The following is a 16,807-nucleotide window of genomic DNA, read 5'->3' on the forward strand; positions in this document are numbered from 1 at the left end:
GCCTGTAGTCCCAGCTACTCGGGAGGCTGAGGCAGAAGAATGGCGTGAACCCGGGGGGCGGAGCTTGCAGTGAGCCAAGATCGCACCACTGCACTCCAGCCTGGGACACAGAGCAAGACTCCGTCTCAAAAAAAAAAAAAAAAAGAAGATGAGCTTGGGGGCCGAGCCACCCGAATTAGAACTCTGGCTTCTCAAGTCTGCGTGACCTTGGGCAAGTTCTAATGCTTGAACTCCGAGTCTTGGTTTCCTTACGGTAGGTATCATGAGAGCCTCCAGCTCGGAGGGTGGCAGAGCATTTCACAATGTAGGCAGAGTTCTCAGCAGAGGGCCTGGAAGCTTCTTAATAAAAAGTAGTCATACCACCTACTGGCCACTGTTAGACTCTGCTATTTTGAATGACCAGCAGCTCCGTCTCCATTTGTGTGAATAGAGAACTAGTTATATAATTAACACATCTGCTTGATTGTTCCTCAAAAAGTTAAAGATGAGGGCCAGGTGCCGTGCCTCTCGGTTCGAGACTAGCCTGGCCAACGTGGTGAAACCCCGTCTCTACTAAAAATAAAAAACTTAGCTGGGCACGCTGGTGCATGCCTGTAGTCCCAGTTGCCGGGGAGGCTGAAGCAGGAGAATCGCTTGAACCCGGGAGGCAGAGGCTGCAGTGAGCCAAGAGCATGCCACTGCACTCCAGCCTGGGTGACAGAGCAAGACTCCATCAGAAAGAAAGAGAAAGAGGAAAGAAAGAAAGAAAGAGAGAGAGAGAGAGAGAGAGAGGAAAGGAGGGAGGGAGGGAGGAAGGAAGGAAGGAAGGAAGGAAGGAAGGAAGGAAGGAAGGAAGGAAGGAAATGAAATTACCCTATATGACCCAGCAATGCCACTTCTAGTGATACATCAAAGGAATTGAAAACAGGTGTTCATATATGCAACTACTATGCACCCACAAAAATTAACAACAACAACAACAAAAGAAAACAGGCATTCAAACGCATGTACCTGCATGTTCATAGCAGCGTTATTCACAATAGCCAACAGACAGAAACCACACAATGTCCTAATGAGTGAATAAACAAGGCGTGGCACATCCGCACAATGGAATACTACTCAGCCGTAACCGGGAATGAAGCACTGATCCATGTTACCGTGTAGATGGAAACTGAAAGCATTATGCTAAGGAAAAGAATCCAGGCCAGGCGCGGTGGCTCACACCTGTAATCCCAGCACTTTGGGAGGCCGAGGCAGGCGGATCCTGAGGTCAGGAGATCGAGACCATCCTGGCTAACACGGTGAAACCCCGTCTCTACTAAAAATACAAAACATTAGCCAGGCATGGCGGCGGGCGCCTGTAGTCCCAGCTACTCAGGAGGTTGAGGCAGAAGAATGGCGTGAACCCGGGAGGCAGAGCTTGCAGTGAGCCGAGATCGTGCCACTGCACTCCAGCCTGGGCGACAGAGTGAGACTCCGACTCAAAAAAAAAAAAAAAAAAAAAAAATCCAGACAAGCACAAAGGCCACGTGTATGAACCCATTTAAAATGTCCAAATAGGTCAATCCGAAGAGACAGAAAGCAGAGGTGGTTGCCTGCAGCTGGAGGGAGGGAAGGGGAAGTGACTGCTCTCGGGTACTGAGCTTCCTTTTAGGGTGATGAAATGTCTTGGAACTAGAGAGGGGTGATGGTTGTACAACATTGTGAATATAGTCAATGCCACTGAACTGCACACTTGAAAATGGCTGATGGTTGATTTTATGTGAATCTCACATAAAAAGAAAAATTAGGCCGGGTGCAGTGGCTCATGCCTGTAATCCCAGCACTTTGGGAGGCTGAGGCGGGCAGATCGCTTGCGGTCAGGAGTTTGAGACCAGCCTGGCCAACATGGGGAAACCCCGTCTCTGTTAAAATACAAAAAAAAAATTAGCCAGGTGTGGTGGCGGAAACCTGTAATTCCAGCTACTCAGGAGGCTGAGGCAGGAGAATCCCTTGAACCCAGGAGGTGGAGGTTTCAGTGAGCCGAGATCGCGCCACTGCACTCCAGTCTGGGCAACAGAGTGAGGCTCTGTCTGAAAAAAATAAATAAATAAATAAAAAAGACAATACGTCCACAGGAAGGAGAGGCCATGGTTCCTGTCGAGCAATTTAGGAAACTCTTTCTCCCTTAAGGATGGGAGGACGGGAGAGGAAAGACATGCAGACAAAGTGATCACAGTAGGACAACGTGCTTTGAAAATGTGACTCAGTCCCGAGGAGACTGTGCTCTCTTCTGAGACCGTGCTGAGGTGGGCATGGGGTGGGGAGTGGGCCCTGGGCTGGGAAGGATAGTGAAGGCCGTTTCCATCCGAGTCTCGCTGTTCTGACAGTCCGTATGGTGGGGGCCGGGGGAGCATGTCTGAAACCATGAAACTAGATGGATCCCGTTTCACGGTGTGGCCCCCCTTTGCTTGCCATGGCCTCACTGTTGAAAGGCTGCAGCGGGGAGGGAGGAGCGCACGGGACTGTGATTTGGGAGACCTAGGTGTCAGTCCGTGTCAGCCTCGTCTGTACTGGGGGCACGGGAAAAGACGGATGGCTGCCGCAGAGCCCCACAACCCCTTGGGGGTCAGAGGACCTCAGGGACTTGACACCCCTTGTCCTGAGCCAGTTGGGTGGCCACTCTAATATATGCTTTATGTAAGGGGGTCTCCAAGTCAGGGCTCTTTGGAAGGGTGCATTTGTTGTTGCTGTTGCTTTGTTTTTTTGTTTTGAGATGGAGTTTTGCTCATGTTGCCCAGGCTGGAGTACAATGGCACGACCTTGGCTCACTGCAACCTCTGCCTCCAGGGTTCGAGTGATTCTCCTGTCTCAGCCTCCCGAGTAGCTGGGATTACAGGCATGCACCACCACGCCCGGCTAATTTTCTATTTTTAGTAGAGAGGGTGTTTCTCCATGTTGGTCAGGCTGGTCTCGAACTCCTGACCTCAGGTGATCTGCCTGCCTCGGCCTCCCAAAGTGCTGGGATTACGGGTGTGAGCCACCTCACCCAGCCCGGAAGGGTGCGTTCTTAAGACAAACAAAATGAGAATCCAACTAGGCTGCCTTGGCAGCCCTCACCAGCGCCCACCTGAGGTTGACAGATGGGATTGGAATCGGACTCTGATCCCTCTTTGCTGTGTGACTTTGAGCAAGTTACTTGGCCTCTTGGAGTCTCAGTTTCCCGTCACTCATTAAACAGGGAATAACCGTCCCCACCCCATGGTGTAATGACAAGATTTAGATGAGACCACGAAGGTGAATAACCACGGGTGCCCAGCACACAGTAGGTGTGCAGAAGCCGGGAAGGTCCCCTCTTTTCCCCTTTTTCTCCAGGGTGACACTATTTTAGCAGAAGGAAGAAACACCTTGGGCCTCCTTTGATGTGGTGTCCAGCAAGGGAAGGAATAACTTTCTGCACCGTTGAGGAGTCATACACAGAATAAGAGGTTTCCACCGAGGCCGGGCCGGCGGCATAAGAAAGAAATGCAGAGAGTCCACTTGATCATTTGGTCAGTTTAGCTGCCAAAGGTCACAGCCAGCAGACCCCGAATGTGCAGATTTAAGAAAAAACCTCCCTATGAAAAGAAAAAAAAAAAAGAGAAGAAAGAACGAGAGAAAAGGAAAAAGCAGAGAATGATCTATGTACTTTTCAAAACTTAAAACAGAAATCAAAGGAAAACTGAACTGTTTTAAGTTTTGACAGCTGCAGGGATCATTCTGTTTGGTTACTCTATTTATGTTTTCATTTTCTTTATAGATTCATTGAAAATCGCATCATGTAATAGGGAAGAAAAATGTTCAGTGTTCCGTGCCCCCCCACCCCCACCATAAACCCTTGTTCCTTCCTGAGAACAGATGAAAACGCCCGCTCCAGTGACTTTTGTTTTGATGTATATTTCATAATATCTTATTGATTGTAAGTTTTATTTCCATGTCAATAAAAAGTGGTATTGTAATAAATGAGAAGGAGTTTAACACAAAATGGCAGCTGACCTGTTAGCATAGCAGATAGCAGAGGCGGAGGAGGTGTCCCTAAAACGAAGCCCGTTAATAAGGCTGGGGTCGGCTGGGAGAGGAAGCGGCGGCTCTTGATTTCAGCACAAAGCTGGGAGGCTGGAGGACGGGGTCCTCCCACCCCCTCCTCTTCGCAGCCTCTGGGGTTGCTGTATGATTGGTTCTGGGTTGACATTTCCTAGGGCAGATGATGCAGAGACCTCAGCAGCAATGCTTCTCCTCCTCTAGCAAGAGCGGAGGCAGCAGCCACCGACGGGGTGCAAGCCACTGTGTTCGGTACCTCGAACACACAAAGATGGATGAGAATCTTGCTGGGGAGAGAGGAGTGTAAGGAGTGAGTTCGAGGATTAGGGGGCTAGTCAAAGGGAAAACATATGAATACACAAGCTTTAGTGGGCAGGGCTTGGATGGGGTTTCAGGAGAGGGGAAGTCCCCAAGGAGGGATGTCTATGAGACTGTCCAGAGGTGACAGTGAGGGGCCACCATCCAGGAAGGAGGAGTGCGAGGCCGCTTTGGGGGAGACAGGGCTGAAGCGTCTAGCAGCGCAGCAGGGAGTCTCGGGCCCAGAGAGCTCCCAAGGGCAGCAGCAACTTGGGGTCTTACGGTCACCAGGCTCTGTCGTATTCGTGGCAGGCAGACACGAGTGTAGCTTTGTGGGTGTGCAAAGCAGGTGGGCTCTAAATGGCTAAATTCTGCTTGTTGGAGATTTTTTAAAACAACTGGACGTGGAAAATTTTGTTTGGTGCTTGTGCGCTTTCGAGCTAACGGGTCTCAGCCTGCTGTGAAGAAATGAGCAACCGAAGGTGGATACACGGGGACTGTCTGTGGCTTGTTTCGATAACGGGGCCCCCGGACCACAAGGGGGGCACCTCTGCTCCTACCCTTGGCCTCTTCTTTTTTTTTTTTTGAGACGGAGTCTCGCTCTGTCACCCAGGCTGGAGTGCAGTGGCCGGATCTCAGCTCACTGCAAGCTCCGCCTCCCGGGTTTACGCCATTCTCCTGCCTCAGCCTCCCGAGTAACTGGGACTACAGGCGCCCACCACCGCGCCCGGCTAGTTTTTTGTATTTTTTAGTAGAGACGGGGTTTCACCGGGTTAACCAGGATGGTCTCGATCTCCTGACCTTGTGATCCGCCCGTCTCGGCCTCCCAAAGTGCTGGGATTACAGGCGTGAGCCACCGCGCCCGGCCAGCCTTGGCCTCTTCTTATGCCCTCTCTCTCACTCTCCACTTTCTTTCTGCCCCGGGCCTTCTTTTGGCTCCTGGAACTTTCAGGCCCCTTCTCGCACGAAGTCTGTGCTCAGGCTGACACCTCCCTCTCCTCATCGGCTCCCGACCCCCCTAACTCCTAGCTGAAATGTCACCTCCTTGGAGAAGCCCCTGGACTCTGTAGCCTCCGTGAGAAACCCCAGTCACAGGATCTCACATCTTTTCCTTCCTGGACCCATGTCTTTGAGATGAATGGATCATTCCAATGGTGGTTTCTGCCACGTCTCACTCCGCGGCAGATCAGCTGTGCGAGCACAGGGCAGACCTGTCTCATTGGCTGCAGCGTCTCCCACGCCCGGCGCACAGTAGGTCTTCAGCACATGCTCTGTTCAAGTGACTGAGTGCCAAGGGGTGGGGCACATAGGCCTGCTATGGAAGATTACCCCTCCCAGGCCTGGGCCATCTGGGGCAGCTCTTCCAGAACAGGGTCTGGAATCTGTTCTCGAATTATCTAGGGAGTTGAGCTATGAGGGCAAAAAGTGGGAAAGCCCTGTCCTATCCTGCTGTTGGAGCCTCTGGACCCAGAGCAGGGTGGGTGGGCAGTGGAGCTGAGCAGTTTCCCACCTCGTGACTTTGCAGGTGGGCAGGGACCAGGAGCAAGAGGGAGTCTGGTGGCTCCTGGGAATGGCGGTCCAGGAGAGCAGTTGAGGAGGCCCCCTCTCCTCTTCTCTGGCCTCAGTAGTCCCCTCTGCAAAATGAGGGGGCTGAGCTGGTGGATCTCCAGGGTCTCCCCCACCAGCTCTGCCACTTCCTATCTGGAGCGCGTCTCCACCGTGTCATCGAGATCCTCATCATCTGCTTCTCTTGCTCAAGGAGGCAGAGGAGCACAGTGGAGAGCTCAGAGCCAGCCTCACCTGGGTTCCACTGCCACTCTCCTGCTTGTGAGCTGCGTTACTTTGGCCAAGGACCTCACCCTTGAGCCTGCCTCTGGACACCACCTAATTCATAGGCTTGGTGTCAGATGAGAATATTCACTGCCTACTACATGAGAATATTCACATGTAGTAGGCCATTCTCAATATCTGCAGTAGAAAAGTGTGGCCACTATTATTAGAGGGAGTTGATGCTACGTGTCCCCCCTCCATCAGCAACGTCTGCCCCTGGTGACCAGCTCGGCCCACCTGCCCACATCCTTTCAACCAGAATGGCCCGAGCAAAGGCAATGGGGCCATCCTTGGAGGGAACTCTGGCCATGGCTCTGCAGCACATCCCTCCAGTCACTTGGGGGAGCATCGCTGGTGGGAGGTGATTGGATCAGCAGGTTCGATGAATGAAGAGTATTTCAAGAATGCCACAAGGAGGACCTCGGCTCAGCCAAACCAGGCCCAGCCCCCCAAAGCCTTCCTCCATGCACCCACTCAGCTGCCTCTGTGTCTGCAACTGAAAACTGGAAACTCTGTGACTCTGTGGTTGGGAGGATGGGATGAACTACGGTGGGATGAACCACGGTGGCATGAACCACGGTGGGATGAACCATGGTGGGATGAACCACGGTGGGATGAACCATGATGGGATGAACCACGGTGGGATGAACCATGGTGGGATGAACCACGGTGGGATGAACCATGATGGGATGAACCACGGTGGGATGAACCATGGTGGGATGAACCACGGTGGGATGAACCACAGTGGGATGAACTATGGTGAGATGAACTATGGTGGGATGAACTATGGGGGAAAAGGTCTGAGCTCCCTGAGGGTGCCCAGGGCAAATGATGGCTGAGCACTGTGAGCCGAGCATGAGGGGTTGTGCTATAAATGCTTTCATGGGTGGCTTCTTAGATGCAATGGTGTTGCATCACTAAGGTAAAGATTCTGAGTATGTGGCATAATTGCTACATGTGAAAATCTATTTGTACTTAGCTTTTAGTCTTGAAAATTACCAAGCCCTGTGCTGCTCCTACAATTAATCATTAAAGAATTAGGAGTGAGAATGCCCATTATTGTAAAAGACTCCAGCGATGGTCTTGAGCCAACTTGTAAAATAGACAGATTTGGTGCAACTGAATAATTTTCCTCCTCTCTGCACAAAATCAGGAATGCTAGTCATATTCAATGGCTAGAGTCAATGCTTACAAACTGGTTATAGACCAGCCTATAATTACCAAAATAGAAAAAGAACAGCATTTTGTAATGAATGACAAGCTGCAGAGCGGAAATCTAATTTGGTCTAATTAAGCAGCCTTTTGTGAGGATTTGTCTTTAGATGAAAAGAGGGAGCCAAGGAGATCTAAATGCAAATGAACTCCATCATTTTGGTTTTAAAGGGCTAGGCTGAGATGAGCATCTCCGGCCCAGCCCTTTCTTCTTCATTAGATTCTGAGTCCCCTCCTCGTCACCTCCAGCCCACGCCGGGCCCCATCTGCCTTGGAGGAGCCTCGTGTTTTTTGTCCCTCGCCTCTCATATCTTTTCAAATAGGACACCTCGCACCGACAGGGCTGTCAGGGAGCTTTTGCTTATTCAGGAGCAAATTTTATTTTGCCCAAAGTAATAAAAGCCGGGGGGGGGTTGATTATTAGAAGAGCTTGTTCCCGTTCTCAGCAAGTACAGCCTCTGAAATCTGGAGGGTTGAACGCACACCCGGAGCCATTGGCCGACAGAGCAAAATGGGGGGAAACCAGTGCCGCGTCTTCACCTGTGAGCCTCATGCAGGGTAAGCAGAGGCTGAGGCTTGGCTGCCATTCAGGACTCCCCAACACCACCCTCAGCTTAAGGAATTTGCCAGAAGGACCCACAGAACTCAGAAAAGCCACTGTACTCACGGTTATGGTTTATGATAGTAACAAGCTACAGGCTAAAATCAGCAAAGGGAAGAGGCGTATGGGGAAGAAACCACCCCCCAAGATCCAGTCACTTCCCACCAGGCCCCACCTTCAACATGTGGGGGTCACAATTCCACGTGAGATTTGAGTGGGGACACACAGCCAAACCAAAGCACCTGGTTAGGTTGGGTAGATGATAAGGAAAAAAAATTCCACCACACTGACTCCTTAATCTCCTGTCTTAGTTCTCAAAGAAATTGCAAACATTTAGACTTTCTCATCTTCTAAACAAAAGCAAGTGGGATGACTGAAAGAGTAGGCGGCTGTGGCCGGGCCCCACTGTCCCCAGCTTGGTAGAGTCTCGGTGGCTCCGCCCTCATGAACGCTGGTCCCGACTCAGAGGGTCATGAACCCTGGTCCAGACTCAGAGGGACCACAGCCTCCCACATCTCCATCAGAGTTTGGCCCAGTTCCCTACTAACCCCCCCCCCCAGACACCTGCCTTGGCATTCAGATGCTCAAGAAAGGGAGCCAGGAGGTGGCATTGGAACCCAATGCGGGGCAAGAGAAGGCAAGAGCATCCCGTGGAAAGAAATGGACTAGGTCCCTGGCCTGGCGTGCAGACAGCTCATGTTGCTGAGCAGTTACTATGTGCCCAATGCCTTCCCCAGGGTGAGGCACTTGACCCCTGCTGACCCCTGCCCCTTCCTAACCCAACCTCCCACTGGGAACTGCACCCCTGCCTGGCTTTGTGTTTCTTTGCAGCACCAATCAACAACTCACTATGTATTCTACTGCTGAATTTGGGTCATCGTCTTTCTCTTCTCCCTAAGACAAGCTCTGTGGGATGGGGACTGGTGGCTGGTTTGCTCACTGCCCTGTCTCCAGGCCCTGGAGTAGTTCTTGCACGTGGTACGTGTTCAATGCATCTTTGCTGAATGAATGAACGGAAGGCTCGTCGTCATGACCTAAGAAGTAGGTCTACTCTTGTGCCAGGTTTACAGATTAGTCAGAGAGGTGACATGTGCCAAGGGTCACCTCGCTAATCACCAGAGGCAGAGCTCGGAAATCAACTAGGTGTCCCTCACGCTGGCCCCCCGGTTGGCGCCTCCCAGCCTTCTGAGCATCCTGGCACACAGAGAAACCAGTCAGCCTGGCACGAGACACGGAGGCAGATGCATGAGGCTGCTTGCAGCTCCGGCAGCCCCAGGACCAGAGGAGGTTGGCGTCACAGCACCGGCGGCTGGGAGACCTGACCATGCACTCCTGGCCCCAAACCATCGCCTCTGTATCCGTTTCTTGTGGCTGCTGCAACAAATCGCCACCAACTTGGTGGCTGAAGGCAGCAGAAATCTCACAGCTCCAGAAGCCAGAGTCTGAAATGAAGGTATTTGCAGCAGTGGTTCCTTCTGGGGCTCCGGGGGGGACTCATTCCAGGCCTCTCTCCCGGCTGCGGGTGGCTGCTGGCGGTCCGCAGTGCTCCTTGGCTTGTGGCTGTATCGCTTCAATCTCTGCCTCCGTTTCCACGTGGCCTTCTCCCCTGTGTGTCTCTGTGTCTCAAATCTCCCTCCCCTTTCTCTTGTCAGGACACCAGTCATCAGGTTTGGGCCCACCCTACATCCAACATGGTATCATCTTGAGAGCCTTAACTTGATTATCTCTGCAAAAACCCTATGTCCAAGTAAGGTCACAGCACTCATTAGCCAGCACGTTGTGGGAACCATCCCAGCACCAAGTGCTGCGTCTGGATGAGCCACACCCATCTGCTGGGACAGACAACACGTGTGTGCCCCTTATTACAGCTCGTGGGGAGATGGAAGATCAGAGCTTGAAGACAGACATAAGCAAAGTTCTGGGGACCCAGAGACTGAAGACAGCTCACCATCCAGCCCTCCAGGAGGAGGGTGGGTCACTGGCGGAAGGTTCCTCCGAGCATGTGGTATGGGGCGCAGTGAGTGAGAGTTGAGTTAGACTTTTCTGATAGGCAGTCTTGAGGGTGTTCCTGGAAGCCTCCAACCCCAGAACCAAGCAGAGGACAGACACTTACAGAACAGCTGGGCATAGAGGAATGCCAAAACAGAAGTCTTACAGGCCACAAGAACTCTGAAAAGCAAGTCCATTTGCCAGGCTTGGGGCAGACCTCCCAGAACAGGTGGCATTTGAGAAAGACTTGGAATGCTGAACGCAGAGCTATGGCACGGCATTTCACAGCGCGGGCCAAGATGGCAGGAAAGCCTGGACAGAAACACAGGCAGCAGCAAATGATCCAGCAGACCATAGGGAAGGTGAGTCACGGGGCCAGTGTGCGCCAGGCTATCTTCTTTGAGAGGGAATAGGGAGCCATGGATGGTTGTGGTTCCATGGCCATGGTAGGATCAGTGCTGCAGTTTGGGAAAGCTGGACTGGTAGTCGGCACCGGAGAGGGTAGAGGAGAAAGCAGAGGGTGGGGGTACCCAGGAGTCTGGTTCTGCACTCCAGGTGGAGGTGGCAAGAATCTGATCTAGGAGAGCAATGCTCAGGCCTCTGTGGCAAATGCAAGATGCTTGAGCTCTTCAGACCCAAATATCTTCAAAGGTGATTGGATGTAGAGAAAGCTGCCAGCCCAATTTCATGTGGGTTCTTTGTTCTTCCTGCTCCTAACCGAGTCACTTCTCCCTGCCTAACTCCTGTGGATCTCTCCCTTGACTGAGGCATTGAACACTAGCAAAAACGAAGGCAATTCAGAGAGGATTATCTGCTCAGTCCCCAAGTGGGCTCCCTCCCCACCCCTGCATCCCCTCAGCAGGGAGACTGTGGCCTGGAACCGGCCTGGGTTCTATAAGGCTCCCAACTGCAGACCAGCCTTAGCGAAGGGGCCCCGTGGTAGACGCAGCCGTAGAAAGCAAGAATTCAACATCTGCTCAGGCCCAGATTTGTCATCCCCAAGATGCATGATACCCAGGCTGGGCTCTTCCAGACACCTGGGGAATCCGACTGCCCTTTTCAGAATATCAGAAAACTTTCATTTTTAAAGGTTAGGGAATAAACTGCAAAGGAGGGCCTCACATTTGCTGGAAAGTTTAAAGAGCAATTTCTTCTCCCCGTAAGACCTCAGGCTCGGTTAATGCCGCCAGCAGATAATGAAAGTCTCCTTGTCCTAAATCATCTCTATCGGAACAACAAAACAGTTAAAAGTTGTTGTCTGAAATGATGCATTTCCTTCATGTTAAACAACCTCAGAAGGACTGAACCTCTTTCTCTTCCACACCCCAGAATTCCCACAAGAAATCAAATATAATCCTCTTTAAGAAGCTTTAAATAATTTTGAGCTTTCTTATTGACTTATTAAAATGCAGCTTAAAACACGCCTTCAATGCAATCCTTTTACAAGGGTCAGGGATATAAAATTTGAAGAAATATGATTAGTAGATCAGTTGGAAAGACATAAGCCATCAGATCCAATTTTGACTATTTCAGAGAAAACTTCCCCCCAGGCATTTCTGATACCCCCAAACAACCTGCCCAGAGTCACGTGCACCATTTTGCCTGCCTTTGTCTCCACCTTTGGCCCTGTTGGTCAATAACTTGGTAATTCCCTAATCATTCTCTACCACCGCCACCCGACCTGAATGTCCCTGTCACTAACCCCCCAGCAGCTCCATCTGAGCATTGCCCCCTGTTCCTAAGGATTGAACCTTCTTAGAAACCCCTTTGTTGCAAGCTTCAAAGGTCTCAGAACATTCCAACGGTGGCCTTTGATCCCTGCATACTTGAGCGATGTGAACCAGCCGCATCCCTACGCCCCGCCAGCCCCCACGTTTATCCCATTTCACTTGAGTCACGCTCCTTCCTGGGATGAATGGATCCAGAGTCGCAGTTTGATAATGACGTGTTTGGGTGAACGAGTGAGTGAGTGAATGAATGAATGGCGTCCCGAGGCGTTCGTAAGTGTATGATTGTCCAAAGCCAAACAGAACAGAGGCTTGGAAAACCACTCTTGCAGAGCAAGGCACCCACCAGACCACGTGTATTCTCTACTCAAAGCAAAAAGATACAGATGTGAAAATGCACAATGAGCTTTGTTTTTAATCAAGCAAGATTTTTTTCTAGATGCAGACCCTTACAAGAGACAACCCAAAATCTATAAAACAGTTTTTGACGCATGCAGGGCACCCCAGCTACATCTCCAGGGCTGTCAATAGACTCTTGGGTTTGTGAGGAGAGGACGCAATGTGATCAACGGGAAGTCTCTGTCCAGAACGCCGAGGTCAGGCTGGGCGCAGTGGCTCACGCCTATAATCCCAGCACTCTGGGAGGCCGAGGCGGGTGGATCACCTGAGATCGGGAGTTTGAGACCAGCCTGACCAACATGGTGAAACCCTGTCTCTACTAAAAATACAAAATTATCCGGGCATGGTGGTGCACACCTGTAATCCCAGCTACTGGGGAGACTGAGGCAGGAGAATCATTTGAACCTGGGAGGCGGAGGCTGTAGTGAGCCGAGATCGCACCATTGCACCCCAGCATGGGTGACAAGAGTGAAACCCCATCTCAAAAAAAAAAAAAAAAAAAAATAGAACTCCAAGGTCAGCAACAGCTCTGGTTGAGGCTGGGAGCTGCCCTTCGCCTGCACTGGGGAGGGCTCCAGGGACACAATTAGGGATTGTCTGGTTTTCACACGTCTGGTTTGGCCTGGAACCACCCTCTCCACAGACAGGAAGGTATCCTGATGAGTATACAGTCTGGAAGGGAATCCGTGTCCAGGCTTGGGGACTACAACTGCCTGGGTTGAAATCCAAGCTCTGTTACTCATCTTCAGGACGATCTGGATCAAGTTACGTCACTGTTCTTTGCCTCAGTCTCCCCAGCTGTAAAATAGGGAGGCCAAATAGTAACTGCCTCTAGGGTGTGTCTGGGGATCAGATGAGGGAATGCCTGGCACCCATACCACTGTGCCCACTTTGGATGGTCGCTCCCCCAAGCCTCGTGTTGAAAGGTGATCCTGAATGACGTTGGAGGTGTTTGGGTGAGGGGGCAGATCCCTCATGAATAGATTCATGCGTCCCTTAGGGGTGAATGAGTTTTCACTCTGTTAGTTTCTTGAAAGCTGGTTGTTAAAAAGAGCCTGGCACCTCCCTCCCCCAAGCCCTGACTCCCTCTCACGGAGGGGTCCCTGCACACCCCGGCTCCCCTTTGCTTTCCGCTGTGAGTGGAAGCAGCCTGAGGTTCTCACCAGAAGCTGGGCAGATGCCAGTGTCATGCTTCTTGTACAGCCTGCAGAGCCAAATAAACCTCTTTTCTTTATCAGTCACTCTGCCTCAGGTGTTAACTTATAGCAACACAAAACGGACTAAGACATGGCACTAACTGGAAAAAAGAAGCAATTTCATATGGTTCAATACAAATGCTTTCCCAGAGCCGGGCACACGGCAAACACTGAGTTCATCAGAGCCATTGTTTTTTGTTTGTTTTAGAGACATGATCTCACTTTGTCACCCAGGCTGGAGTGCAATGGTGCAGTCATGGCTCACTGCAGCCTTGAATTCCTTGGCTTAAGTGATCCTCCCACCACAGCATCCTCCGTAGCTGGAACTACAGGCACCACTATAGCTGCACTACACCCAGCTAATTTTTAAATTTTGTTTGTAGAGATGGGGTCTCACTATGCTGCCCAGGCTGGGTTTGAACTCCTGGCCTCAATCGATCCTCCCACCTCGGCCTCCCAAAGCATTGGGATTACAGGCGTGAGCCAATGCACCTGGCCAACAATTGTTGTTATGTTTGTGTTCACACCTGCCTGCATTGTAAGCACACTTATCACTGTGCTATGCCTAAGTAGACTGCGGAAACAGTCACGTGATTAGCCACAATGCAGCTAATTATTTTGCAGCTTTTGCATTCTACAATAAAGAGTCTTGCAAATTACTTCCTAAATGACCGGTCCATCTCTTCACAAAGACCTCCCTGAGTGCCAGCACTCAACATATGTTTGACAGACGATATCCAGCATCAGATGTGTGCCAGAGATTGTGCCTGGTGCTGGGGATATTGAAGTGAGAGACACAATTCCTAGTCCCTAAAACTTGACGTTTTCTGAGCGAGAGGGAGGAGAAAACATGTGGTTGTGGGATGGCGTCATGGGAGTGGTGGGGGGGGATCTGCATAGGTCTGCACAGGTGCTGGGCTGCCAGCTAGTCTGCCAGATTTAGCAAATAAAAATGCCCGGTGAAGCCAGGGTACAGCGGCTCCCATCTGTAATCCAAGTACTTTGGGAGGCCAATGCAGGCAGATTGTTGGAGCCCGGGAGTTTTGAGACTAGCCTTGGCGACATGGTGAAACTCCGTGTCTACAAAATAATAATAATAATAATAATACAAAAATTAACCAGGCATGGTGGCAGGCACATGCCTACAGTCCTATCTATTCCAGAGGTTGAGGTGAGAAGATAGCTTGAGCCCAGGGGCTCGAGGCTACCGTGAGTCATGATAGCACCACTGCACTCCAGCTTGGGCAACAGAATGAGACCCTGTCTCAACAAAACAAAACAAAACAAAAACAACCGCCCTCCCTCACAATGCTCCTGCACAGAAAAATCCTGTAATAGCTGGGTTAGCTGTAACCTGGGGCTGGCCAAGTGTCTCCTATCACCAACCTACCTGATTATGTTTCTAGCACAACATAAAAAGATCCCAAAGTGAAAGCAACATGAAACTCTGAGAAGTGGCTTTAGAAGCCTGTGCAGGACCTGAGGGTGTGGCCATTAACTTGATGTGTGTGTGCCGGGGAGGGAGGGTCCATAAAGGAATAGGAGGAAGTGGGTGGACCCCAGATCGGGACCCAGAGAGTCGTGGGCAGGCAGGGTGCCCCCAGATGACTCTGGGGCTCTGGGGCTCCTGCCACAGAGTTCTGAGGAGCTGGTTCACAGCTACCTTCTCCAGATGATTCTGTGGGACCTTCCCAACTTCTGCCTCTCATTCAGCATCACTTCCCAGTGGGCTTCGGGTCACAGTTTCCGGGGCTGAACCCTCTGAGGTCTGTGGTTCTCCCAACTGACTACATTGCTCTAATTACTGACTACATTGCTCTAATTACTGACTACATTGCTCCAATTGCTTCTCTGAACCTCTGGATCGTATGCCTTACATGTGAGGCCAACTTATCCATCAGGCAGTGGGACAGAGTACCCTGGGCCCACCGTCCTTATAGGGGCCCACAAAAATGTTTTGATTTATTTTCCAAACATAAGGGAAAAAAATAAACATATCCATTTATAAAATAGCATTAAAAAATGTTTTTGAGACAGTCTCAGTCTGTCACCCAGGCTGGAGTGCAGTGGCGCAATCTCGGCTGACTGCAACCTCCACCTCCTGGATTCAAGTGATTATCGTGCCTTAGCCTCCCAAGTAGGCTAATTTTTGTACTTTTAGTAGAGATGGGGTTTCACTAAGTTGGCCAGGCTGGTCTGGAACTCCTGGCCTCAGGCGATCCACCCACCTTGGCCTCCCAAAGTGCTGGGATTACAGACGTGAGCCACCGTGACTGACCACGTTAAAAAATCTTTTAGGCCAGGTGCGGTGGCTCACGCCTGTAATCCCAGCACTTTGGGAGGCCGAGGTGGGTGGATCACTTGAGGTCGGGAGTTCGAGACCGGCCTGACCAACATGGAGAAACCCCGTCTCTACTAAAAATACAAATTAGCCGGGCGTGGTGGCGCATGCCTGTAATCCCAGCTACTCGGGAGACTGAGGCAGGAGAACTGCCTGAACCCATGAGGCAGAGATTGCGGTGAGCCAAGATGGTGCCATTGCACTCTAGCCTGGGCAACAAGAGCAAAACTCTGTTTCAACAATAAATAAATAAAAATATCTCAGAGCAATAACTGGCAGAGTCTGAATAAGGCCTGTGGATGGACTGTCATCCATTTCCCGTTTTAACTATTTCTTAGATGTTTAAGATGTCGCCGCTGGGTCGGGAGGCGCTGGGGTCAGGGTAAATGAGACCTTTCTGTGAGTCTGTAATTATTTCAAAATTTAAAAATTTTTTTTAAAAGGTGAGCAAATGAAACACTTTTTTTGAAAGAAAACGTTGAAGCCAGTGAGTGATGCGTGGACTTTGCAGACAACTCCCCCTTTCTGGGAAGCACGGATGTGCCTCTCTGTCCCCTCGCCTCCTCCCTCTGCCCCTGTTCAGCTGCCGTGGTATTTTCCTTCATTATGCCAGCGCCTCAGAAGTAAACCTCTCTAATTTTCTACACCACAGCTATTTATTTAAATGCTAACTCACATTATGAAGTGATAATCCACACGCGCAGGAGATAATTTATGAAGCATTTAAATTAAGAGGAGCAGCTAATTGGGAGCATGTGTCTTATAAGCCTTGCTAACACCAGAAAACTACAAATTAGGGGGGAAATGGAAGGTATTTTTATCGTGCCTTTATCTGCTTTTGTAAGGCGCTCGGGGGAAAATCTCTCTGTGATTGCACGAGCTGGTCCTCCAGCCCTTCTCATGGCTGGGTCTCTGCCCCTGGGCACTCCAGCTTCTCACAGAGACCTCGTTCTACCCTCCGCAAGTGCTGGGTTCCCCCGCCCCCACCCCTTTTGCTAATAAGGGAGCACAGCGTTTTTGTTTGTTTGTTTGTTTTCTTCCTAGAGCGCTCCTCGCCTCCATTACAAAGATGGAAGTGGGAAAGATGACTGCATTTATACCTATTGGAGAAAGAGAAGAGACTTGGGGGAAAGGTCTGGGGGTTGGAAATTTTTCTTTTCTTTTTTTTTTTTTTTTT

General features: G+C 50.7%; 1 protein-coding gene across 2 annotated transcripts in view; it reads right to left on the reverse strand.

Annotated features, from left to right (window-relative positions):
• The window catches only part of CFAP77 (cilia and flagella associated protein 77), a 172,575-nt gene that overhangs the window by 87,794 nt on the left and 67,974 nt on the right, over positions 1-16,807 (reverse strand). Inside the window, exon 2 of one of the 2 annotated variants that reach the window (XM_025359270.1) lies at positions 3,372-3,472. The exons of the other annotated variant lie outside the window; for it this stretch is intronic. Within the exon in view, the coding sequence (XP_025215055.1) occupies positions 3,372-3,472 (101 nt within the window). The remainder of the gene's footprint in view (positions 1-3,371; positions 3,473-16,807) is intronic. 2 annotated transcript variants of the gene reach the window in all.

This window comes from Theropithecus gelada, chromosome 15, assembly GCF_003255815.1.
Source record: "Theropithecus gelada isolate Dixy chromosome 15, Tgel_1.0, whole genome shotgun sequence".
Lineage (NCBI taxonomy): Eukaryota > Metazoa > Chordata > Mammalia > Primates > Cercopithecidae > Theropithecus > Theropithecus gelada.